Raw genomic sequence first — 27,756 nt, 5'->3', positions numbered from 1 at the left:
CATTCTGTCAATTAATGCTCCTGACTCCCACTGGGATTCTCCAGGACTTTTCTTTGGCTTTCTACTCTTGTTTGTCAGCAACCTCCCACTCTGCTGCGTGTTCGTCCTACAGTTTCTATGATCATCTCAGACCTTCATTATCTTCCTTCTCAATGATTTCAGTTCATTGTATGGTCTCCTTGTCTTTAGTGTTTCCCCATTTTTGTCCATTTCAGCCAAAAATCTTCCGGATACACTTAGTTTTTCTAGTAAACTTCTTTCATAATGCCATTCTTTTATTGAGTCCCCTGCAGAGCATCCCCAGCACTCACAATATTGGGCTCAAGTTTGTTAACCAGCATTCAAGGCCTTCCACAGTCCATCCCCACCTCCCTCTCTGGATTGTTTCTGAGTTCCACATGAAAACTCAACTCCATTGCCATGTCTTCACCATGATCCTTCCCATGCTGCTGTCACCACCCCTGGAGCATCCACTCATCTGTCCTATGCTACCTTTCCAGTCAAGCCCAGCTCATTTCCCAAGCTCTTAAGGAAGACTTTCATGTTCACCCTTGGAGAAGTGATTTCTCTTTTCTTGCCATTTTTATGCTATTAAGGGTCTGTGCCCTGGCTGGTGTGGCTCATTGGATTGAGAGCCAGACTGTAAACCAAAGGGTCGCTGGTTCGATCCCCAGTCGGGGCACATGCCAGGGTTGTGGGTGAGTCAGGTCCCACTAGGGGGCTCGTGAGAGGCAAGCACACATCAATGTTTCTCTCCCTCTCTTTCTCCCTTCCTTCACTCTCTAAAAATAAATTAAAAATATTTTTAAAATACTAAAACATAGAACTTAAAAAAAAAAAGGTCTGTGCCCCTCAATTATCACACATTTCCTTGTACTGAAATAAAGTGTGGATATATCTTTTATCCCCTTAAGGATTATACTGTCCTGAGAAGCAGGAACTGTGTCATAATCCTCTGGGTCACCTCTGCTTCTTTGAAAAGTCAAATAAATTATTTAAGAATTGGCTTTAACTGGGTGGAGTTTTCCTTCCATGAAGTAACAAAAACAAACAACAGAGAAAAGGTCAAAGAAAAATTCCTTTTCTTCTCTACCTGGAAGTATTCAGTGAACTAAGTATAAGGTGAAGAAAAAAATGTACTCTAAAATTATGTTTAAGAATCATGCTTTTTGTAAATACATTTTAGACGTATGATAAAAAATATTTCATTTTCTCCCCTTGAAATACCTTTCTCAGGGAGTATTGGGAGTTTTCCTGTTTTTCTATTTGACTCTCATTTGCTTTTTTAAAAAAATTACATTTATTGGAGTGACACTGGTTAATAAGGTTATATAGATTTCAGGTGTACAATTCTACAATACATCTTCTGTATATTGTATTGTGAGTTCACCACCCTAAGTCAAGCCTCCTTCCATCACCATTTATCCCCCTTTACCCTCTCCTACCTCCCCCTCACCTTTTTCCCTCTGATAATCTCTATACTGTTGTCTGTGTCTATGAGTGTTGTTGTTTTTGCTTAATCCCTTCACCTTGTTCATCCAGTAAGCCCCCTCCCCTCTGACAGCTGCCAGTCTGTTCTCTGTATTGATGAGTCTGTTTATATTTTGTTTATCTTGTTCATTAGATTCCACATATAAGTGAAGTCACATGGTGTTTGTCTTTCTCTGACTGGCTTATTTCACTTAGCATAATACTTTCCAAGTTTATCCCTACAGTTGTAAGAGGTAATGTTTCTTTCTTTATCACAGTCAAGTAGTGTTCCCTCTTGTAAATTTACCACAGCGTTTTATCCGCTCATCTATGGATGGACACTGGGTTCTGAATCTTGGCTATCATAAATAATGCTGGAGTGAACATAGGGGTGCTTATATTCTTTTGAATTAATGTTTCAGGTTTGTTCAGATATAGCCCCAGAAGTGGAGTCACCAGTTCATAAGGCAGGTCCATTTTAATTTTTTGAGGTAACCCCATACTGCTTTCCACAGTGGCTGCCCCAGTCTAACTTCCCACCAACAGTGCACGAGGGCTCCCTTTTCTCCACAATCTCACCAACACTTGTTGTTTGTTGATTTATTGATTCTCATTTGCAAAAGCTTAAATTAAGAACTGTTTTATGTAAGAACAGGGATGTGATAAAGTAAGAGCTTGCACACTTTGGGGAAAGCAATGCTCTTCCAGAATGAACAAATGCACTCTGAAGAGCAAAGTCTCAGAGGAAAAGCTGACAGAGCTGGGGAACAGTCACTGGACCGTACAATGGCCTGAAACTCCATCCCCCACCCCCCGCAACCAATCTGCCCTTGGTCAGTTCCTGATTAGGAATTTTGCAAAGACAAGTGGTCATTGTCTTAGTAGGAATGACAGGGTGGTATGAGTAGGCAGGAAGTGAGACACAATCTTTGTCTCAGAATGAGTGTCCAGCATGTCATCAAAAGCATTCTTTCCTTGTGGCCTTTCACACTACTTGGAATACCTACAGAATGTGCGTGTTGTTGTTTTTGGTACCAGAAGATGCCCTACGGGCTGTGTTGTGTCCTTGTACTTAAGGACAGGGGAAGAGAGAATCAAAGCAGACAGATGAAGGTTGTGTTGCATTTATTCAGTCTCTCTTTGAGCCTCAAAATAAACCCAGAAATTTACTTTGTGTCCACAGTCTCAAAGTTATCTAAAAGTGATGCGAACCGCCTTTTGCTGGATTACTGGATTCGCATTGTGCGCATGCAGGTGTCGTGTCACTAGCTCTGATTTTGGACATCCCTGATACACACCTGCAGTATTTTCACAACCAAATTCAATACTTACCTTCTTTTTTTTTTTCAGAACAAACTCAAAATAATTCAGAGCATCCTGTAATCAGTAAGTATCAATCTAGTTAAATAAAATTAAGGAAAATAGATTGTTTGATGGTTGGAGAAGTAATAAAATTTGGATCTTCTTAATTGAATGGATTTGTTTGTGAGAACCTTAGTTTTATTCCTACCCACACTCCTCCCCCAGACAGCTGTGTCTGTCACCCTTGGCAGTGACTTAGCTGCTCACCCAACCTAAACAGCAGCTGCTACATGAATTATGCAACATTTGCTACCACTCTGAATTTCCAAATCACTTATACCCAGTTCCAGTAGCTCCCGACAACCTATACCCCAAAACCAAGCGTATGGGGAAGTTAGTATATAATTACATTAATACATTTAGAAAGAAAGCTTTCTTGCATTAAAAAATAACACAAGTACAAAATTAAAGATGCGTGATGCATTCTGATATTTTCTATTCATTGTGTTTTATAATATTTTATTTTTATTTTTTAAGGTTTTATTTATTTATTTTTTAGAGAGGGGAAGGGAGAGAAAAAGAGAGGGAGAGAAACATCAATGTGTGGTTGCCTCTTGCATGCCCCCCACTGGTGATCTGGCCTGCAACCCAAGAATGTGCCCTAGACTGGGAATCAGACCAGTGACCCAACCCTTTGATTCAGGGGACACTCAACCACTGAGCCACACCAACCAGGGTGTGTTTTATTTTTTAACATAATTTGTAATCTATTATTTCATGACCCACAAATAAGTTGCAATCTATCATGGACAAACAGGGCCTTAATGCATGTTAACATTGATCAAAAGTAACAAGCACCAGTAGTGTGTCCAGCTAACCATATTAAAAAATATCAAAGATATCTAGAGATTCCAAAAGTATTTGGTATTTGGAGATACCTAAGAGTTATGAGACAATGACAAGGCATTGTGTTAAAGGAACTTGAATTTAGTTCAGAAAGATGTTGGCTTGAGTCACAAGTGGCACTCAGTAGCTGGCTGAACTTGGGCAAGTCTTAAAGCAATAATACTCTTCTCAAGTCACAGGACTTGATAAAAATAATGGCTTCCTTACTTCTCTGAAGTGACAAATGAAAGTTAAATAAGACACTGTAAATGACAGGCCATAGTGAAGCGTTTTCTGAGAACTATATGGATATTGTTTTACAGGGGATTAACCCTAGCAAAAAAAAAAAATTGTTGCAATAAAGCAAGAAGTGGGTGAGAGGGTTGGGGTTCTTGGGGAAGGCTTACTGGAAGGCAAAGGGAGGCGTCTTCTTCATTCAAGTTCTGTCAATGCAGAGGGTGTTGCCATTGTTAACATATTTCAGATTTCCTAACTGTTTTTAGCATTGACTCACATTTCAGATACAACCAGTGCTTCAGGACCACCCTCCAAAAACAAGACAGAGGACAGACAATTGATCCTTTATAGTCTGGTTCCTTTGGTAGGATTGCCTCTGCTCACTACTGGTTTCTGCCTATTCTGCTGCCTGAGGAGGCACCGAGGTGGGTTCCATCTTCCCACAAATGTGTGCTCTGTTGCCAGGACTCATATGTTTTTAGTTCGTTCCTGTTGTTTTCTGTTTTCTCTCTCTTCTTTTATTGTTGTTCAAGTACAATCGTCTCCATTTTCCCTCCTCCCTCCCCCCACCCCAGCCATCCCCACTTCCCACCCTTGATCCCACCTCACTTTGGTTTTGTCCATGGGTCCTTCCTGAAAACCCTTCCCCCTTCCCCCCCATTATCCCCTCCCACCTTCCCTCTGGTTACTGTCACATTGTTTTAATTTCAGTGTCTTTGGTTATATTTTGCTTGCTTAGCCATTTTGTTGTTTTCTTTTGTAATATTTTGTAATAAACCATGATTTCCTGGGGAAAACTTCCACCAAAAAACCAAAAAGGATCAACTCAGGTTCTCTCTAATCTCGGTGAGGCGTGGTCTCCACAGCACAGTGCTCCAGCTGAGGGTGGTGGTGAGGAGGGAACATTGCTGGAATTTACTCATTCTGCTTGCGTCAGTCTTTGGCTTGTGTGAGCAGCTCTTCTAAATTTGCAGGAGGTTGAAAGGGAAGTTGCAATAATCTCTCAGTGGGTCTGATTTGTGTTGGTCTGTCTCGCTCTCTTTTCACGGCCTCACCACAGCATTCCAGTCACACGTGCACTTGTCCGAATGCCACTGTCCTCAGCGGAAATTCACATGTTTGCACTTTCTGTTGCCATTACAAACACACACTGGAACTGAACCCTCACCCAACAATAACATAAAAACTGGGTTTTATATGAAAGAGGAGACATGATATTTTTAAAAACAATACCTTTCTGCTTTGTAAAGAATTCCCTTAATGGCATGAGGGAACGCTTAAACACTTAAGAGACGGATGTATGGGGAATTCTGATCTAGCTCTGGTCTGAGCCACTTCCGTTCTCACTGTCCTTCTTTCCTCTCTGCCATCTCCTCCTATCCGTTTTCCCACAACAACCACAGTGTAGCTATAGAAACTAAGCTAGACAAAGAAACCCTTATTTCTGCTATGAGGAATCTTAGTCTGGGCAAAAGTGCCTCTGGTGCTTTGTGGTGAGGACTTCTGGGGCCCAGAAGCTCCTCAGGATCCTGAGGGAATCTTCTGTAACCCCACCTCTGCATCTGCAACTCCAGGGATCTTTCTAGGGTCCTTCCTGAAGTTTCACCACCTACTCTGGGGCTGCTGGAACTTCTCTCAGAACTCCAGGGAGAAAGTCAGGGATAAATCCTTTTATTTACCACATTCAAAGGGAACTAGGCAGTAGGAGGTCCTGGCCATGCAGATGACAGGACAGCAGTGCCTCTGGCACCGAGTACAGAATGTCCCCAAACAAAGATTTCCAGCCTTTAAAAGTGATGTATGAGACCCTCCCCCTTCCCCCAGAATATGCTGGAGGGCTCTCTGGGGTAAGAAGTGAAGAACCAGTGAAGAAAATGGGGCAGCATGAATGCACAAAATCTGAGTTGTATGTGCTGTGCTAGTCACAACAGCTAAACAAGCCAAACTAATAATAGCACTCTCACTGGTATGCGAGTGGGTGGGCATCAGTGGCGGAGGGCATTCCACCTTTGCTCTAGGGACTGAGCTTCAGTTTAGCGATCTGATTCCAATCCGTATTCTTACCAAAACCCTACTTTACAGGGACTTGGGGAAGAATTGTGTTGTCCTTTACTCCTTTTGGTTTCTTATTTTTTGTTTTGAATTCCAGGGGAACAAAAGAAGCCTTCTGATACTGCAGAAAGGGGAATGAACCTGGTATGTTCACTGTGTCTGTTAAAACAAATGCAATCTGTTATATCATGTTACTATATATGTAGATTTTTAAATTGGAGCCTCTGTAATACTTATCATGCGCTAGTCACTGTTCTGAACGCTATACATGTTGACTTACTTTTAAAATGTGTTTAGTTTACGATCATTTGCAGCCGAGATTCTTCAGGATTAATGAGCCTCAAAATAAGCAGGTTTTTGGAAGAGCATGGGTTGGCAGTGTTGGCTCAAAGCAGAAAAGTCTGAGACTGAGCTGTAAACTTGGCCCTGCTCTTGGCCTGTTACATGACTTCAGGCTATTCATTTATTCCCACAAAGTTAACTCATAAGTTAATGAAAGAATGAACCATAAATAGCCTCGTTAAGTGAGCTATAATTTCTTCATAAATCACACCAGCAGATAAAGAAGCGTGACCACAGACTGAGCTACCGGGCAAAGTCTCTCATAATGTGTGTGGGCTCATCAAGGAAGAGACCTTCCAGACAAAGGAAAGGATGTTTTGGAGGCAGTGCCAAATTTTTCTACAAGTTCTTGGAATATAGGGTCAATCCTTTCTTTTGGGTTCAGCATTGTATAAATATTGAAACTCAAAAAAGAATGCAAGATGAGGTAATATATTCCTGAAAAAACTTGCAGAGTTCCTCAGTTACAAACAAATACTACAGTCAGGAAGGAGGTACTGCAGAGGAACGTGTGGTGTGTGTGTGTGTGTGCACGCGCGCACACGTGTGCATCTCAGTAAAACCAGAGGAGAGAGAATGATGCAGTGACCTTCTTGGAAGTTCCAGAAATATCAGATGCAGATAGAGCCAATAATTCTACATATAGTATTACATGGCGCTCAGCATTCCCCACCAGTTGCCTAATTTTAAATCAAACCAAATACAGTTAACTTTAAAAACTCCTATTAAGTTTTTAGTAAGCATCAGTGGACATCATTGTGATGGGTGCTAAGGTTTTGTTTCCTCAAGTAGGGAAATTTTCTTAAATAGTATCTCCTTTCTCCCGACAGTGAACAACAACAGCAACAAACCACATTCTGTTACAATTGGTCTTGAGAACTATGCAACCTTTTTAAAAATCATCTAAATAATTTATCATAGAAGCAAAGTCCAGGTTGGTCAAAATGTAGTCATATTTCTTCCTGTATGAGCTGGACAAATTAGTTATGATGTGAACTTTAATTCAAGAGGGGTTTTTCTGTGTGTGCAATTATTTGGGAATTTTGCTTTAAGGTGTTCATGTCTGTCACAGGAATTCAGTTTTGCCCCATTTGAGTTGTCAAACATTTCAAAAAATATAGAATAGATGCCACATTAGATCTTTGAGACCGACTAAAAGTTTTGTCAGAAGGAACTTGTATGGGAACCACGGACTGGAAACCCAAAGTGGAAAAGGGAACTGGTAAAAACACGGTAGCTGCATGTAAAAGCCGAAGTTCTCATTGTACTCCAGAATGGTCCTTTGAGGGTTTAAACGTGCTTGTATACTAAAACCCACTGAATTGGACACGGTACACGAATTACATCTCGACACGTTTTTAAAAGTGCGTCATGAACCGGAAGGTGCCAGCCAAGGGCGGAGTAGGAGAGCCGCGTGGGTGTCTGTCATCCCCACCTGCCAGGGGCGCTGCACCAGCCTGGGGTCACCCACCCGCTTCGCTGGGGCGCCGCAGGAGGAGGGCAGCCGCAGAGCACCGCGTTTGTTTTCCCCCATTCGTCCTAACGGTTTTCCGTGGAAATGAGCCATCTTTGGGTTGACAGACACAGATAGAAAAACACAACAGAGACTTTGTTGACAAATCAAGGGTTTATGACTATGTGTTAGGTCACATGACAGTCTTCTTCATTGCTCCTCCAGAGGCTTTATTCAGGCTCGACTGAGTGGCGGCTGGAACATTTTCCATCTGAGCCAAGAGGGGGGCGTTTAACGCAATCTCTAACGCCCTCGGTCCTCTAGCCTTAGCGCTATTTCCAGGGAAGACGCCTCCTCAGAGGGAGCGGTGTACTCGGCAGCTAGGAGCGAGCTTCTCAGGGCGGGCCCAGGCAGGCCTGGGGGTCGAACTCTGCTCGGGAGGCCGCGTGCCCCGCCGTGAGCACCACCAGGGGCCGGGTGAGGCGCGTGGGCTGTAAAGGCTGTGGACCTGGGACCTAAAAGCAGTTAGGCCAAACTTCAAGAACATAATTTGGCAAAATTGCTACTTAAAAACTTGAAGTAACACCACATCTTCATTTTTACCGGTTGAGTCCCCTTGAATAACTAGGAATGACAAGCAAATAACTGAAAAGAGTGAAAAACCTCAGGACCGTTTTACTTTCAGTTTCCGTAACTTCATCTCTTTCACAGAGGCTTGAAAATATTTGACTCTATTGGGAAGAGTAACAATTTTCTTGTGATGGAAATAACTATTGAAATATTTTTAAACTTTTTCTAAGTTTTGCACCCCCCCCCCCCCCCCCCCCCGCCAAACACAACAGCAATTTTCCAATTCCAGGTCTCAGATCATAATAATGTATCTTTGATAACTCATAACTTTATTCTTTCTGCCCCCTTAGAGGATATCTGTTCTGCTTTATCTTTAACGGTTTTACTCTAAACTGTGTTAACGCTGCTCACTATGCCGCAGGCTGCCTGGAGTTCTTGTAAATTTGGGCTGTGATTTTCATCTTGAAGGGGATTTAAAAGTGTTCGATGACCTCAAAAGTGGCTAATAATAAAGCACAAAATAACTATTTTGGAGGAACATGGTGGTCCTTAAGCCTTTCATCCTTTAATAAGTGAAAATCTGCTAAGAAAAAAAAGATATCAACAGCGTATGTGAGGAAAAGTCGATTAATTCTCTCCGTGTATAAGGACTCAATGTAGCCTGTACTCATAGTTTGCTAATAACTATGCACCATCACCCCTTCAAATGACAATTAAAGCAATTCCTTCTTCTCTTACAGGCTGCTGTTCCTCAGCCCTTTAGGAGTGAGCAAACTCAAGTGGACACCAGGCAAAATTCCCAAACCCTGCCGTTAGAGACTGAAGTTTATGATAATGACCCCTGGTTCAGGGTCCAGGAGGAGCCCGGGGTTTATTCTAATCCGTGTCTGGAGGAAAACAAACAGAGCATTGTGTATGCTTCGCTGAATCACTCCATCATTAAAATGAACCCAAGACAGGCGAGAAATGTGAAAGAAGCACCTACAGAATACGCAGCCATATGTGTGAGGAGTTAAACCTCGTCCTGACCTCCCACCAGCGATCCCTGAATGATCAGCACGTCGGTACCATTACCTGAGACCACAGAACGTCGGATCATATTCCTGGACCCGAGAAGTTTCACTTTAAGGACATTCACATTGGTGCTGGGGTCTTAAGGGTCCATAGGACAAATGACTAAAATTTCTCCCAGAAAATTCTTCTGGAACATTTTATATTATTGCCACAAACAACAAATCTCCTCTCCCAAACTGAGCGGTATCATGAGCAGCAGTGTGGTAGAACATTCACACTTAGCTACATTTACCCGACATGTGAAGTCAACACTTTCTTTGGAATTATCAGAAAGAATTACTATCACGTAGGGAAGAGGGATATACGCTGTCTGGATTAGTTCACTATATTCTTGAAAAAGAATGAACCAATTTAACCAACTAACCATAAGTATGGTAATAATAGTATGTTTATTTCCAGTTAATCTTTGATATTAAAAAATTCCCTCTGTCAATCTAATGTTGGGGCTTCTTAAATGTAAAGAGGAATAATTTTAGACTTGAGAACATAAGAAAAGAGTGGAAAGAATAAATAAATTGTGCAATAAAGATGTGGAATATACCAAGTAGATGGGGGCGGCTGTTCCCCATACCTGAGAAACAGGTATTTGTATCTGCTGGTTAGATCACAAAGCAAACATCTGTGGTAACGGAGCAATTAATGTACGATGCGCTTATAAACAATGTGGGGACTCAGGGTTTGGGTTACACAGACTAATGTATATGGATCGACATAATGCTGCTGAATTGATATACTTGTGGGTATCTGAATAAACGTAGAAATCAGGGAGAATAGTTATCATCAGGCAGGGCATATTGGTGGCTTAAACTGCATCTTGGCTGACCTGATGTCAAATTAAAAGCCCAATTGATGGAATGGAGAAAAGTCCAGAATATTTAGTTGGCCAGGGTGGGTCAACATATTTTCATTCACAACATCTGTATGTTGCTGTTCTCTTTACTAAGGAATCAAGGCAAATCATACATAGTGAGGTAGTACAATTTAATAACCATTTGTTTTAAAATATTGAGGTTGCAGCCACTTAAAAGTATAGCAAGAATAGGATTTCAACTTTCCAGAGTACTTGAGTGTAATTATTTCAAAAATAGCCTGCAACTTTATTCAACAATTTGAGGCTACTAGGGTTGTCAGGTGCTACTACTAAGTAATGCAACAGATCTTATACAATGTGGATAGCAGAAGTTAGAACCCAATGTAACAAATACATGAGCTGCTGTACAAATGAATGTGAAGCGGAGTGTGTGTGAATGCTTGTGTGTGTCAGCATCTGGGAGGAAGGGTGGGGACTTACAGAAATGGTAATAGAGAAACTGACAAAATCAACATACCATTTCAGCTTCCTAAAGAAACTCAAAATACCAGAGCAAATGAATCACTAAAGAAAAGTTATTAAAATAATGTGTGAAATTATGGGGATAAGAGTATGACATCCCAAAAAGACAAAACAGATTTTGTGTCTGAACATTTCTTATATAACACTGGCAATAAGATTTTGACCCCCGGATTGGGGTGGCGGGTATTGTTTCAGAGTCATTATTATCTACCCAGTATGACATCCTTACTCCCAGAATTTCAGGCAACAAGTTTTAGGTAGGTTTTTTCAGCCAAGCTGCCTTTACAGAAAACTTATGTACAAGAGATAAATTAACTGCCCATGGTATTCTTAAAAATAGAAACAGGAAGTATGGGAGGATACATGTAGCTGTCCTTATCAGATAAATATACAAGGTTGAACAGTTCCTTTAAAGTAAATTAAATATATATATATATATATATACATATATATATTTGTTTACTATGGACAATATTCTTAGCATGTATTACCGTAATGTTGATAATGATTTCATCTCTGTTAATGATTTATACTTATATTTGTATGATGCTTCCAAAGTCACAAATCATTTATGTTTTTATTTCCTCTTAATAAAAGTTATCAGAGTTATATATGTATTTCACAAATAAATCTATTTCTATATTATTTACATGGCTTATTTCTTTAATAAAATATGAGAAAAAGATCACATAATTTAATGATTTTCCATGAATTTTCAGCTTGTTGATTCTAATAACAAGGTAAAGTCATTAAAACTTATTTGGAATCAATTTGGTGTTGACTTTTGTACCAAAAAAGTTCATGGGCATGAAATAGAAGTGATTCTCAAACCCTATGACACATAAAAATAACTTGAAAAACTTGGTAAATTGCAGATTACCAACTCCCAGCACTCTGAGATTGTGAGTCAGGAGATTCAGCACGTGGCTCTATAATCCTCACCATTAAAAGGCACCCTGGATAATGTGAATATAGGTTTCTCATGAGAGGAGAGCAAGATGCCGCTGGCGCAGAGCCCTGCCTGTAGCAGTGGCTCCAATAGAAGACGTTTTGGAGGGAAGAGTAAGGAGAGCCTCAGAAGGGGGCCCCTGCGCTCACTGTCTCCCACTAGCACTTATTAATTGTGGGGGAGGGTCCTGCCCTCCATAGGAGGGGGGTGCCACTGGTGCATTTTCTTCCAGAGTTGGACTGGCCATCCAGACAACCGCTTGTCCTTACACCCAAACACTTTTTTTTTAAAAGCATATATGTGTGTGTGTATAAAATAATTTGTTTTGTCTAACAATAAACACTTTCTAGGTCCCAGAATTGATCCTCTGGCCTGATCGTATCTATCCATCTGTATATAGATGCTTTTTTAAAAAGCAGTTTTAGGTTCAGCAAAGCTGAACAGAAACTACAGAGCATTTCCATATAGCCCCTGCCCCCACACACGCACAGCTTCCCCGTCATCAACACCCCGGGCCGCCGCGGCCCATTTGTTATGATCGGTGAACCATGTTGACACATCATTGTGATCCCAAGGCCCTGGTTATGTTAAGATGTGCTCTTGCTGTATTCTATGGGTTTTGACAAGTGCATAGTGACACGTACCCTTTATTATAATAATGCACAGAAAGTTTCACTGCCCAGAAAATCTTCTGTGCTCCACCTATTCATCCTTTCCTCCCTCCAAACACTTGGCAACCACCGATCCATTTACCGCCTCCATAGTTTTGCCATTTCCAGAATGTCAAGTAGCCGGCAAACCATATCGCATGTAGTCTTTTAATATTATTTTTAGCACGGAAAAATATTCCAGTGTCTGGATGTTCTACAGTTTACGTATCCAGTCACCTACTGAATCACATCTTGGTTGTTCCAAATGTTGGCAATTGTGAATAAAGCTGTTACAATCACCTGTGTGCAGGTTTTTGTATAGACATAACTTTCAACTCATTTGAGCAAATAACAAGAAAGCTGATTGTTGGATTGTCTGATAAAAGTATGTTTAATTTTGTAAGAAACTGCTGAACTGCCTTCCAAAGGGGCTGCATCATTCTACTCTCCCATCAGCAGTACGTGAAGATTTCTTGTTGCTCCACATGCTCGCCAGCATTTGATGTCAGTGTTTCGGGTTTTGCCCATTCTAATAGGTGTAGTGGTTTCTCATTGTCTTAATTTGAAATTTCCTAGCCATATATGATGTTGACATCTTTTCATATTTACTGGACATCTGTATATGTACTTGGTGAGGTATCTGTTAAGGTCTTTGGCTTATTTTTTAATATGGTTGTTTGCTTTTGAATAGTTGAATTTCAAGAGTTCTTTGTATAGTTTGGATACCGATCCTCTATCAAATATGTCTTTTGTATATATTTTCTCTCAGTCCATGGCTTGTCTTCTCATTGTGTCAATGGTCATATTAGTTATAGTATTTCTTACTGCGTTGCTGACACATTAGACTGTGGGCTTCTTATGGACAATGGTTATGTCACATTCCTCTTTAGTTTCTTAGCCCAGTGCTTTGCACATAGTAAAATTAAATAATGTTTAAAGAATGAGTGAGTTTGTGAAGCGAGTCCTCTACTCCCGTGCTACTCAAAGGATGGCCCTCAAATCAGGAGCCCTGGCATCCCCTGGCAGTTTTCAGAAAGGTAGAATCTCAGGCATTATCTGCTAAATGAAAATCTGCATTTTCACCAGATCTCCTAAGTGACTTGTAAGCTGTGATCCACTTGCTCTGTATGAACCTACCCCTCCCTCCCCAGGGGGAGTTAGGAGTGGCAGGAAGCCAAGTCACTCATTTGGAAAGTTCTATTTTAAGCATCAACAGGAAGGGTTTCACAACCCAGCACAGAAAGCAAAAATAGTAAGAAAGAAAACATAACTAGTTCACAAAATGTTTGTACTGAACCTGAGAAAACAGCACTGAAAATCCCATGCTAGAAATCAAGATACAGTCTCAAAAGCAAGTTCTGGGCGTTGCTCTTTAAACTGGGCTTGAAGTTAGTCATGGGAAACCTTCCATGGAATCACTTCATCTGCAAACAATCTAAGACCACACACTAGGCACCTACCACTTTGCTAAGGTATGAGGTAACATGGTTGGTTAAGATTCCCCGTCCCTGCATATCTCTGCTTACAGAATAGTTGAAGAGGTAGAGACTGAGCAAAAATTACAGTCTGGTAGTTTGTTTTACCGTGGAGAAGGGTGCAAAGTGCTATGGAAACACCACAACTGTATGTCTTTCCCCGTAGGGGCCATGTTACATTCAGTTTACTAGAATCTGTGGTCCTGAGACACCTTAAAAATGGTATTACTAGTAGATATAACATATACACACAGACATATACACAGACATGTAAATATAAATTTATATATACCTATCATCTTAGTTAAGAATAAAATCTAAAGATCAAAGTTAAATCTAAATCTATTTAACTTTGTTACTCATTAATTTAGTTCAAACGGCTACTTCTTGGTGAGAGAAAAGAGCAGTGTGGAAAAGTCAAGATGGAAGTGCAACTTTAGTGAGTGTATCTTGGTATATAGAGTTTTAACTGGAATCATGAAAATTATTTGCATAATTAAATAATAATTTATTAAAAAAGGAATCCTCCCAAATTGAAAACAAGCTAAAACAAGTTTAACTGTCCATCAGGTTAATAACCATGCATATACATAATTACATTAAGTGACTCTTATCTGTGTTTTAATGATACATCCATGTAGTGATACAAGAACAAAAAGAACTATAAAGACATTGTAATCTGCATTTGGTATTTTTCATAGTTATATTGATATTATTTATTTTAAAATAATATGTGGATGGTATAGGATAAAGCAAATGTGTAATTATTAGTATATTTAGAAATAAAACTTTCTTGCATAACAAAACTTAAGTCAGTTATAAAATTAAAAATGTTAATAATGCTGCAATCCAAGTTTCAAATTGGAAGTATAAACATAAACTCATGATTTTTTCCTATTAAAAACTATTTTTAACTCTGACTACCAAATCAAAACAAATTAAAAGAAGCAAAATTATAAATATTCATAGATTATATAATTGTTAGCCTGATAAACCCCAGTAATCAACTGGAGATTTATTAGAAAAAAATTAAGGTAACGTGTTATAAAGTATACAAAAAGTAACTTCATTTGTACATTGCAGGAACCATGAATATTAAATAGTAGCTTCTCAGACACCAAGGGGTCAAACAGATTACACAAGTGAGCAGAGCAGACCAGATAGACAACTGCACCAAGCTTAATTAACAACTGCTTTGTCTAAGTCAGACACCTGACAGCTCTAGATTATTGCTAGGCAAAAATAAGCATTTTATATTGTCTATTTTTCCAAGTTTTCAAGAGAGGAAATAAATGCAGTTTCTGTGTAGAAGCACTTAATTTTTAAATCTTAAGAGAAAATGTTTTTTTTAATTGTAAAAGCCCCCCCAGTTCCATCCATGCTGTCTCGAAGTGTAGGAGCTCCTTTCTCTCTGCTGTGTAGAATTCCATTGTGTAAATGCACCAGTGTTTTGATCCACTCATACTGATGGGCACTTAGGTTGCTTCCAAAGCCAACTGGAACAGAGCAACAAGCTAGATTTGCCCTATGGTTTGCCAATTTCTATCTGTTATAAACAAGTAAAAACATAAAATTTAATAGAGATCCACTTTTTAGTAGTAAATATATACAAGGGGGACCCCCAAAAATAAACCCCAAATTATCTTCTGGAGGGTGGGCCCCTTGTCGTACAGGCTTCCCCCTGCTAGGTGAGTGTTCTAGAAACCCATCTGTATCAGTGAACCAGCTGGTTGTTGTGAGAGGCTGCGTTCAGCTTCAGTGACTTTTTTTTTGAAGACTTTTTAAAAAAAAATTGTTATTCTCTTACAGTTATCCTCACTTTTCCCACTTTTCCCCCTTTGCCCTCCTTCTCTCATCCCACGCCCCCCACTCCCACGTCAATTCCCACACTGTTGTCCATGTCCACGGATCACTCCTACGAGCTCTTTAACTAGGCCCTTCCCCTTCTTTCCACCACAATCCTCCTCCTCCCTCTCCTTTGGTCACTGTCAGTCTGTTCCATGTTTCCATGCCTGTGGTTCTATTTTGTTCTTTAGATTCCACTTATAGATGAGATCATATGGTATTTGTCTTTCAATGCATTTGCCCATTTAATTATGGGTGAATTACGACCACACCTGCTCACTGCCCACACCCCACCGAGTGTTCAGCAGTTTTTAACCACAATGGCATGACCCCTGTGCCCCACCCTCTCTCACCCCATCTTGCCCCAAGAGACTTTTGTTAGTTTGTTTGCTTCCCTGGATGAAAAATATCCTCAGAGGGAAATGTTTTGCCAATGTGGAAGAGGTGAAACAAGAAATGGCAGAAACACTAAAAAGCATCAAAATCAATGAGTTCAAAACTGTTTTGAGCAGTGGAAAAGACATCTCAATAGGTGTATTGCATCAAACGGACAGTACTTTGAAGGTGACTGAAGTTTAAACATGTAAGAATAAGTACACAATTTTAATAAGTAAATTCCAATTTTAGGGTCCCCCTATAAATAAAATATCTAGGTACACATGTATTAAGAAATGTTTAGAAAAAACAACAATAACAAAAAACATTAAAAGCACTGTTGAGGGACTTCTGCCTCAAGCCACAATGAGAAAACTTACATCATACTAGACCAGGTCAGGTAAAGACAAATACTGGAAAGCTATGAGCTAAATTAGCGATTTTCAACCAGCGTGTTGCAAGAATTTTTAAAACATGCAATACATGATTATTTAGTCAGGGGCACTAACCTTTTTTCCCTTAAATTATCAAATTAAAAAATGACAACAATCAACACAACAATAGCTATCTGGTGTGAATGAAACAAAATTATACTTATGTTTATTGTCAAATCAGCAAAATATATATTTTTTGGTATTCTGAAGAATTTTAGTAATTAGTTTATGTGTGGTATGAGATGAAAAAGATTGAAAATCATGGAGCTAAATGTACAGAAAGTATACAGATAGAAAAGTTGAACATGAAGATGAGCTTCAGGGACCTCTGGGACACTATCAGCCAGTCAGACACGTGTAATTGTCTCAGAAGAAGACAGTGAGACTGGGACAGAAAAGACATATTTGAAAAAATGATCATCAATCTTTTTCTAAATTTTATGATAAATAACAACCCATATGTTTAATAACTTTTCAAACCCCAAGCAGGATAAACAAAAAGAAACCTACACGTATGCAAATCATGGTCAAATTGCTGAAAACCAAATTTAAGAAGAAAAACTTGCAAGCAGCCAGAGTAAAAAGTCCATGTTATATGCAAGGGGTCAACAAAAATGGCTTGATACTGCTTATTGAAACGACCAGAATGTAATTTTTGAAATGCTGGGGAAAAAAAGAAGTTGACTCAGAATTCTGTATCCAGAGAACATGCTCTTCCAAAATAAAGATTCAGATAAACAAAAATGGAAAGAATTTGCCACCAAAGAAAAGGCACCGCCAAAATGTTGAAGAACAGTCTTTGGGCTGAAGGAAAAGGATACTAGATGGAAACCTGATTACACAAATCATTGAAAAGTGTCAGAAATAGGAAATATGTGCATAAATATAAAACACATTTGAAATCTAATTTCTATTTAAAAGATAACTGACTGATTAAAAAATAATGAAATATAGATTTTATAGAATAGGTAGAAGTAAAATATATGGCAGTAATAGCCCAAAGAATGAAAGGGTGCTAAATGAAAGTATAGTAAAACAACATGGTAGATTGCAGTAAATTAAGGATACAAATTGAAATCCCTAGAGCAATCACTAATTTAAAAAAAATTATAGCTAAAAAGTAAAAAATGAGATAAAAATAGACATTAAGTACTCAATAGAAACCAGGAGAGAAGGAAAATGGACAGAAAACATATGGAGAAGATAAACCAAATCTTAAATAAGTAAACTAAACTCCAGCCATGTAAATAATTTCACTAAATGTAAATAAACTATAGATTCTAATTAATAGTCAGAAATTGTCAGATTGAAAAAAAGGGAAGACTGTACTACATGCAGTTTATAAAACATACACTTTAACTATAGATATAGAGAGGTTAAAAGTAAAAAGGCAGAAAAATATATTACACAAACATCAATCACAAAAAAGCTGAAAAAGCTATATTAATATCATTGAATGTAGAACTCAAGTTTGTCCATTATCAGAGCTAAAGGACATGTCATAGTAATATAAGAATCAATCTTTCAAGAAAAATGGCAATTCAAAATACATATAGATTTAATAACAGAGCTTCAACATAAATGAAACAAAAACTGAGACATGTAAGGGGAGTAATAAACAAGGCCACAGTTCGAACCCCTAGAACAGGCAATAGATGAGTGGAACAAAAAGGGAGAGCTCATGAGTAGACTCATGTATTAATGAAAAAAATTTTCATAAACATGCCAAAGCTGTTGAATGGAGAGAGAAATGTCTTTAATAAATGATGCCAGAAAACTGGACATGCAAATAGAAAAAATAAACCTCAATCCCTACCCCACACCACACATAAAAAGTAATTCTGGTTGTAAAAGTAATTCTAGAGGTAAAAGCTAAAACTATAAAGCTTCTAAAAATATAACTTCTTTATGACCAAGAATCCTTAGATATCACTAAAAGCACTAATCATAAAAGAAATAATAAATTAGACTTAATCAAAATGTAAGATTTCTGAGCACTGAAAGATATTGTTAAGAAAACACTTGGGCAAACCAAAGACTAAAAGAAAACATTTTTGTTTTAAATATCTGATAAATATTCTGTATCTAGACTATTTAAACAACAACCCAATTTAAAAAATGGTAAAATACTTGAACAAACACTTCACAAAAAAGATATATAAATCAATAAGCATGTGGAAAAAAGTACAAAAAAGCATGAATCACTAAGGAAATAAAAATTAAAATCACAATGAAATATCATTATATATCCAGTATAATGCGTAAACAGACAACACTAAATATAGTGATAACACTAAGTGTTGGTGAGGGTGCAGAGCAACTGGACCTCATATGTTGCTGAGGAGATCGTGCAATGAACAATGAAGAGAGTTTGGCATTTCCTTATAAAGTTAAACATACACCTGTCCTATATTTAACAATTCTGCTTCTAGACAGTATTGACCTAAGAGATATAAAAACTTGTACAAGGACCTGTATGAGAAAGTTCTTAGCAGCTTTATTCATAACAAACAGTGTCCACCAACAAAAGAATGGACAAGAAGATTGTGGTCTATTTATACAATAGAATATTGCTCAGCAATGAAAAAAGAACGGACCACTATTACACACAACAATGTGGAAGCAACTGAAGAACGTTATGTTGGGTGAAGTGTCAGATGAAAAAGATTGTAATTTCATTTATATGAAGTTCTGGAACAGGGAAAATGAATCCTTGAAGAAAAAAATCAGTTGCCTGTGGTGAGTGTATGGAGGAATTGGCTAGGAAGGGTTGCCAGGGGATATTCCAAATGATGGAAGTGCTCTGTATCTTGTAAGGGTAGTTGCCTCTGCAGCCTTGAACATTCAGTAACTTTTGTTCACCTCGTGCTTTCTAGAAACATCAATTTGTCCCACTTATTTACGTATTCATTGGTTGATTCTTGAATGTGCCCTTGACTGGGGATCAAACCCGCAAACTTGGTGTATCAGAAAGATGTTCTAACAAGCTGAGCTACCTGGCCAGGTCACTTTCCACCATTTTGAACCTGGATAATGCCCATTCTCACATTCTTAGTAAGTCCTTCCATAGGTTCTCCAGAGAATTACTTATACCCCATTCTACATTTCCTCAGAATTTAGAATTTTAGATTATAAATTTAGATATAACTATATTCCTGAGAGTATCCTAACCACATTCTTCCAACCACATCTTAAGGGCATGGGTTATCCACCTCATCTATATGTACTCATTGCCAAAACAGTGTCTGGCATATGCTAGAAATACAATGAACATTTGTTTTAAATAAATGTTATAAACAGGAATCCATTTAACCAATAATTTTCATTAAATTGATATTTTAAAAATCTAGGTACAACCTGGTTTAACTCTTTTCTCAGTACAATTTATCTTTATTTATTAGTACCGAGAATATGAAATTCCTACTCTTACTCAATGGTAGTCCATGCCTGTGTTCCTATTTTCACTTTATATGCCCACTATATCAATGTTCAAAGCTTGAGTATAAAATTACTTCTTATAGTTTATTTAGTCTTATCAAATAGATATTCCAGACTATATTCTGCCTTAATCTTGACTAAGGATCCTTTCCCCCTAAGTCTTGTCTCCTCCCAAGTTAATGTCCTGTTTCATTCTCCAGATTTATGTCCCCACAAATCTATCCCAAGGTTAACCCATCCTCCTATGTTTGTGTTGGGAAGAAGCTGATTCAAGATATTAAGTGTGGGATATGCCTCTAGCTGACAGAGAAATAAGATGCCTGGAATGACCTCTGGAAAAAATTGAGAGAATAAATAAAGTCCTTATACTCTGAAATAATTAAAGACTACAGTATTTTTAGACCTCCTGTATCCCTAACCCTTGGAAAATTATGGTGGGTCTTAACCCAAGGTTCTCAGAATTGGAATATATTTCATTGACTGTAGGAGCCAGTGAATGGTGTGTGAACAAGGCATTTACTTCAACCCTTCCAGGTACCAATTTTTCAGGTGAAAAAGGAAGATCAAGGTGTAAAAATTGTCTATAGATCTTGTCCTCTTACTGTGATCATGCCAGTCATTTAACAGCAATTACATGACATCCTGAGAAGCCACTTCTGTTGATAAGAATTTGTCTTCCTCTGTGTCCCTTATCTTTTGAATAATATTTTCTTTTTCCTTTTTCTTTGAGTTATGAATAATTAGTTCCACATATTTTTTAATTTATTGATTTGGCAATCTAAAGCATCCTAATCATTACCTCTGACATCTGCTGTTTTCTTAAAATTTTAAGTAGAAATTTTATAGAAGGAAAACATTTATAGAGAAAAAGCACAAATGATAAGTGCAAAAGTTGTTGAAGTTGAATTGAATATCTTTATGCAACCGGCACCCTTTCAGACCAAGAGACAGACATGAGTGTCATAGCAGGAGCTTCCCTAATTTAACATCGAGAACTGTGAACGAATTTAGTTTAATGTTGAGAACTGTAAAAGGTCTGAGATATTACTTTACGTGCAAGTTGACAAGTGAGCTGCCGTGGTTTCATGGATACTGGGAGAAGACATGAGATTCCTGGATCAGAGGCAAAGGATTTTCTTATTTATGGAACAGTGAACAGCATGATCATCAGCATAGTTTTGTCACTTCCCCTTGGCACTCAAGTCCCACGACAGAGATGGAGATGAGCCCGATGGACGCCTGCACAAATGGTGGCTTGCGTTACAGCAGAGGAACTCCCAACTTTGGGACCCTGACCTTTTTCATGTGTGTTAGAACAGACCTGCCCTTTGCTATTTTCCAAGGCTTATTGCTATGCACAGATTCTGGAAAAGATAGTGTGGAATAAAAGACATTAAAAAGAATTAGAAGAATACATGCCTTTTTATTAAAACTCAATTTCCATGAGAAAAAAAGGCTTTAGAGAGTTTTTTGAAAGCTCTGTTGACTGAGAAAAATCTCAAAGGGCCAAGAAAAGAAAATGATCGCAACAAACACAACTGGCTGAAGTTTAAATTCCAGCTTTTCTTCACCGGCCCTTTTGGCTCTGGTGTTTAACACACAGCCCTGGCCACAGGCCCTAGAGTGTCAAAGGGTCCCCCAGATCATCAGGTCGGTTAAGTGGCGAGGTCTCAGGGGTCCAGAGCACGAGCAGGTCTCATTCAGCCTTCAAAGAAGCCAAACCGCAAACATCCAAAAACACAACAGGACATTGCCTGCGTTATCTCCCTTTAACAGTCAATTTGGTTTATCTCTTTTGAGTTTATGTGCAGTTACTCAATGGATTCTACAGCTGCTTTTAATGAATTTAGATAGAATTGTATTTCCTAAAATAGTGCTTTTGATTATAGATGATTTAAATTTAATTCTTATGAGTACCATTTTCTTTTCAATGGATCTGCTAGAACTGCATAGTACACATATTATATTTTGACTGAATTAACAATTCACTGTTACTTAAATCATGATTAAAGTCTGACATGCCAGGTGAAGGTATTTGGAAATAAAGACCACTCATCTAAGTATGAGTTATTATAAGAAATCTGTAAAAGTAACTTAACATGTAGTTAAATAAACTTGGCTTTAAAAATAACACACCAAAAAATGAAAACATCACTGCCACCACCTGTTAGTATTTTTATTAGTTAACCTATTACTATTTTTATTAGTTTGGCATTACATTCATAAATTAGGAGAGTTGGGATTCTACAACTATTGTTTCTAGTTTTATACTTTCTATTTAACCCTTGTATATTTGTTTCTGATATTCTTTGTTGTTTAAGGTTTCTAAATTCTATGTAGTGAAAATACATTTTTATTAAAATATTACATATGATATAAACCTTTAATCGTATGTATATACCATTATAAAGTCTCATCACTTTGCACATTATCTCTAATGTAATTATTTAATAATCAAGCATCACAAAGCCAGCAACCCATTCACATAAGACACTTTTCCTCAATCTATAACAAAAAATAATCTGTTCTTCAGGAACTTCTCATTTAAAATTTTCCGTTTTTCCCCCTTAACTGTGACTTGACTATTGTGTTGCAGCGTGTCAAGGTCCACTCCAGCTCTAGTGAGACAGAAGAAAATGCGTGGAGCCGTGGGGATGTGTGACATGCCTTTATTCACAGGTGGGTATTTTTCATCCTGTCAGATCTTTATTTTAAGAGAGTATTCATATTAAAAATAAAAGGCATAATAAGACACAATTTCCTGACACTCTAATAATAAAATTAACATCCCAAATATGACAACTGCTTGCTAGCAATTAATAATCTCAGGGTGTTATTAGGTTGGCCAAAAAGTCTGTTTTTAATTTTTTCCATAAAATCAAACTTACATTTTTCACTTTCTTCAATGCTTTATTGACGTGGATATTTTGAGTAGGCCGGCCCTCTCCCACGTGGCAGAATGTTGATTGCTCTCAATGTCTCGATTTGATCGCTCTCAGTTTCAACGGTCTGCCCGACCGTGGAGCATCATCCAGCAAGAAGTCTCCAGCATGAATCTTCACAAACCACTTTTGACACATTTGGTCAGTCACAGCACCTTCCCCCTACACGGCACAAATCTTTTTCTGTGCCTTTCAGTTATGTTTTTACTTTTTTTGAAATAATAAAGCAGAATATGCTGAAAATGTTGCATATCTTCTTCCACCTTCAATATTAAAATGGCTGCACAAAAACTCAGCACCTTTTTTTAGTGAAACAGCCAATTTTATTCAAATTCTCCAAAATTTATACTCAATGTTGTTTCTAAAATGTATGTCACCATTTATATAATGGTTTTATTATTTCATCTTTCCTTTATAGTTTTTTGGGGGTGGGGTCTTTTCTTTACAGTTCTTCAGTAGAAGCCAGAGTCTTGAGTTGCCCTGTTAGGAGCCTCTGACCTATTATTCTGATTAAGTTTCTTCTCAATATTCATGGCCAACATCTGGCTTCTAAATGAAAGGCTTTTGGTCTTTTCAATCACTTGCTGATAGGGTGAGACTGCATTGTTACCCATAACAACATGACCTAATTTAGAATCAATTTTGGCACCCAGTCTTGCATTTCTAATCAAATTTACGATCCCCCTTTCAGCTTCTTTTGGAGTCATGTTCAGTTTGTCTGCCAACATGTTAATGCTGATGCACTGGTGGATGCGACAAAAAGTCTCAAATATGAAGAGAGGGGCATTTTCAATAAAATCCTCAAGACAAGCCACCAAGAAGAAGTCATTCACAAGCACAGATTCATATTCCCTCAGCTTTTTCTGAGCTCAATCAAAGTCAAAGTTAACATATAAACATTCAACAAACTCTGTAATTGGGTCTTTATATGTGTAAGACTCCTGTTGAATAACTTTAACTAGATCTTTTAGCACCTGCCGGCGTTTTTGAACATCTTTGTTTGTTATGACTGCTGTAGTCAAATAGCGAAGAATATGTGGACACATTGTCTGAATTGCATTAAGATACTGTGGCTGGTAAAGGAAGAGATCAATAATATTATCACGCCCTTTGGGGTGGTTGAAGAAAACAAACAGAGACCAGTGAATGAGCCATGTTCGCTGCTGAAGAAACGGGGGTGGAAAACTCCCAGAATTACTATCGATGGTCTCTTTTAACTGTGTAAGGTCTTCCATGGCTGCATCCCAATTCTGCATTAAGATTTCAGAGGCCAGTTTCCCCCAGAGTGAACTCAAAGCATTTCTATCCGTTGCTGGAACCAATCTCTAAAGAAGTAAAGGTATTCTGCTGCTCCAGAATAATTCCCACATTCATATTGGAATTTTGTAGAGTGTGTCTGAATATTCTTGCCTAAAACCATGCTTGTCTGCCAGGCAGTCAAACAGCATCTGACCATCCCTGGCTGACTGCATTTGCCTTGTGGTTTCTGGATCTTCAAACATCTTCACAATTGGTTCTGTTGCTGCCTGAAGCTATTTCAGTTGGGCAACAACTGTGGTTCTTTTTTCTCTCAAAGCATGAGGAATATCATCAGAATGACGGTTTTTGTATACATCCATAGCAAAGTCTACCATGTTGGTATCACTAAGAAGATCCAATTTTCCTTGTAATAATTCTTTTTCATTATATATCTCCTTTATGGAGAGAAACTCAAGCAACGGAAAGACTAGATGCCGATCCAAAAAGTGCGTGATGCGAGTAGTCAAGTCGTACTCCGCCATCTTGCCAAAGAAAAAAGCAAAAACTCAGCACTTTTCATAAGTTTTTTAAATGCATGATTTTGTGACAGCTGTCACAACACAACCTAAGAAAATTGTTTTGAATGAAGTTAAAGACAACTAAGTGCTACTAGAGCCATTGTACAGAAAAAAAACAAATGAACTTTTTGGCCAACCCCATATATAAGTACTTAATATAATACTTCTTTTCTATGGCAAGTATTCAAATTTCATCACTGAATTTTTTCCAATTGTGTTTTTACCCCGAAACACTTTTAAATGTATATAGACTAAATTTTTTATTCTGCCAATGTTGCCATACTGCTTAAAGCCCTGAAAGCCCATGAGAGGGATTTTCCATAATTAAAAATGTGACAATATAATTGCTTAACCTGAAGCTAGGTGCTGATTATGTTATTTTATAGCTATAAATATAGAAGCCTGGTCCTGACTCTTTTATAAGACTTGGAGAATATTATGCTAAGTGAAATAAGGCCATTGGAGAAAGACAATTAGCATATAATTTCACTCATATATGGAATCTGAGGAACAAAATAAACTGACAACCAATATGAGAGGCATGCATACATGGAACAGATTGACAGGTCTCAGAGAGGAGGGGGTGGAGGGGACCGGAAGAAATTAACCAAAGAACATATATGCACATACATGCATAGCCGATGGACACAGATAACAATGCACTGAAGGCTGGAGGTGGGGCGGGAGGGCTTGCTGGAGCAGGAAAAAAGGTGCGGGAAATGGGAAACACCTGTAATAGTGTCAATAATTTAAAAAATTTAAAAGAATGTTATAACTTTTTAGTGTCCATCTCTTAAAAATATGCTTAGATTTACAAAAGGCCAAATAGAGCTGACCTTGTGCTCTCTTTGAAGTGGGTCTTTGCCTTCTGCTCAGCCACATCCCCAGAGTACTGCATGATGCATATTAGGAAATAAATGAAAGTTCAGCCAAATGTTATCAAATAAGGACTTGGTAAATTTTAGGCTACTGGAATCATGTGATAAGTTTTTATTAATTGTTCATATCCACTAATACTAAGGATATCAATCACTATGTTTACAAATATAGGTAATGAAGGGACATTAATTATTGTCATTGCTCTCGCAGAGCTTTGGATAATGTCGCTACCGATCCATAAATACTCAAAGCACCATACCACAATTCCCAGTGGTATGCATGGCTCAACATTTTTTGAGGGATAGGGTTTTGTGGTTTATAAACAATAGGAACAGTATTTCTAACATATCCTTAAATAATTAAAGATAATTAAATTATAGTTAAAATAATATACTATAATTAAAATTCACATGCATATATGAAATATATATATACATATACATATATATGATATATATATATGTATATGTATATATATATATAGTCTGTCCAGAAAAAGTCCATCGACGTAAACTGGCAGACAGGGAGAGTGGATTGGAATGTGCATGTGCAGACAATGATGGCTTCACTGTCAGTGGGGGTAGACTCTATTGAGTGAGCATGTGTACTGTGTGGCCATCGCATTCAAAATGACTGGGCGAGTAGAGCAATGAAACTGTATCCAATTTTGCATTAAGCTTGAACATTCTCCTTCAGAGACTCTTCGAATGATTCAGAAGGCCGCAGCAATAGGCAGCTAGTGATTGGCAGCTTCATCACGACAATGCACCCTCTCACACGTCATGTCTCATACAGAGTTTTTTGGCAAAACATCAAATCCTCCAGGTGCCTTGGCCTACTTACAGCCCAGATTTGGTGCCCTGTGACTTCTGGCATTTCCCAAAACTAAAATCACCTTTGAAAAGGAAGAGATTTCAGTCAATGAGATTTAGGAAAATATAACAGGGCAGCTAAAGATGATTGGGAGAACTGTGTGAGGTCCCAAGTTGCCTACTTTGAAGGAGACTGAGGTGTCACTGTCCTGTGTACAATGTTTCTTTTATCTTGTAACTTTTTCAATAAATATCTCTATTTTTCATAGTACATGGCTGGATACTTTCTGGACAAACAGACTTCCTATATATATCCTATTTTATATATCCCATTTGGATTGGAACCTGCTATTTATTATTGATATTTTGTACATTTCATATGTATCATTCTATTATTGAGATTATATTCTTTTAGTTTAATAGAGCTATGATATTGTCACAGTTAATTTTATGTGTCAACCTCACTGGGCCACAGGGTATGTAGCTATTTGGTCAAGTGTTAGTCTGGGTGTTTCTATGAGGGTGTTTTTGAATTAGATTAACTTTAAATTGATAGACTGAGGAAAGCAGATTTACCTCTCGAATGCAGTGTGCGTTATTCAATCAGTGCAAGCCCTGAATACAATGAAAAGGGTGATTTTCCATTGAGTAAGGTGTTCTCCCTGATGGCCTTGAGGCTGCAACATTGGCTTTCTTCCTACTTGCAGACTCAAACTGGTAAACTGGCTTTTTCTGAGTCTCAAGCCTGCCAGTCTTTGTACTAGAACTACACCATTGGTGCATCTTGCTTATCAGGTCTTCAGACTCAGACTGGAACTGAACATCTTTTATTTTATGTACATTATATCTTTGAAAAAGACTCCCAAATACCTAACTCAATGCAACACACTCAAATTAAACACTTGAAATAGGGACAACAATGAAATTATATACAAAAGAAATTTCTGAGTAGTTCCCTTGATTAGTAGTGTTTGGTAACCTGTGGTGTGAGTTTTATCCTGTGAATCATTTACTTGCAATGTCAGATAAAAAATGACTGCTCATTCATTATCACTTTTCTTTGCTGTGATCTTAACTTCTGCATTCTTGATACAAAATTCCCCACATAGCTGTGCTTCAGATATAGGAGGGGGGAAAGTACAGAAATGTTACTTTTCAACTAATTCAGGGGGAAGATGCAATTGATATGTGAAATACTCTGAAAAAATAGGAAGATTTAAGAATAGGAATAAAAAGGAGAATAAATGCACAAAGCTAAAAATAGGAGAAATTATACAAATATTAAAGAAAATAGGAGCAAAATACTTGACAGGATTGTAAAGGATTGGAGCATTATGATGATTAATTTCATGCATCAATTTTTTTTATCTTTCTTTCTTTTTTTGCTTTGGGATGAGATTTATTTGGGACTTATTTGTTGAT

At 38.0% G+C, this 27,756-nt stretch overlaps 1 protein-coding gene and 1 pseudogene across 1 annotated transcript in view; one reads left to right on the top strand and one right to left on the bottom strand.

Annotated features, from left to right (window-relative positions):
* Positions 1-11,070, top strand: part of BTLA (B and T lymphocyte associated) — a 33,811-nt gene extending 22,741 nt beyond the window's left edge. The window contains exons 3-6 of the mRNA XM_045186066.2: positions 2,821-2,856; positions 4,179-4,319; positions 6,044-6,090; positions 9,052-11,070. Of these exons, the coding sequence (XP_045042001.1) occupies positions 2,821-2,856; positions 4,179-4,319; positions 6,044-6,090; positions 9,052-9,327 (500 nt within the window). The 3' untranslated portion in view covers positions 9,328-11,070. The remainder of the gene's footprint in view (positions 1-2,820; positions 2,857-4,178; positions 4,320-6,043; positions 6,091-9,051) is intronic.
* Positions 11,071-23,258: 12,188 nt separating this feature from the next.
* Positions 23,259-24,615, bottom strand: LOC112320578 (eukaryotic translation initiation factor 3 subunit E pseudogene; annotated as a pseudogene).
* Between the last annotated feature and the right edge of the window lie 3,141 nt (positions 24,616-27,756).

Source organism: Desmodus rotundus, chromosome 2 (genome assembly GCF_022682495.2).
Source record: "Desmodus rotundus isolate HL8 chromosome 2, HLdesRot8A.1, whole genome shotgun sequence".
NCBI lineage: Eukaryota > Metazoa > Chordata > Mammalia > Chiroptera > Phyllostomidae > Desmodus > Desmodus rotundus.
The sequence above is the reverse complement of the archived record's forward strand: the minus strand, read 5'-3'. Positions and strand labels throughout refer to the sequence as shown.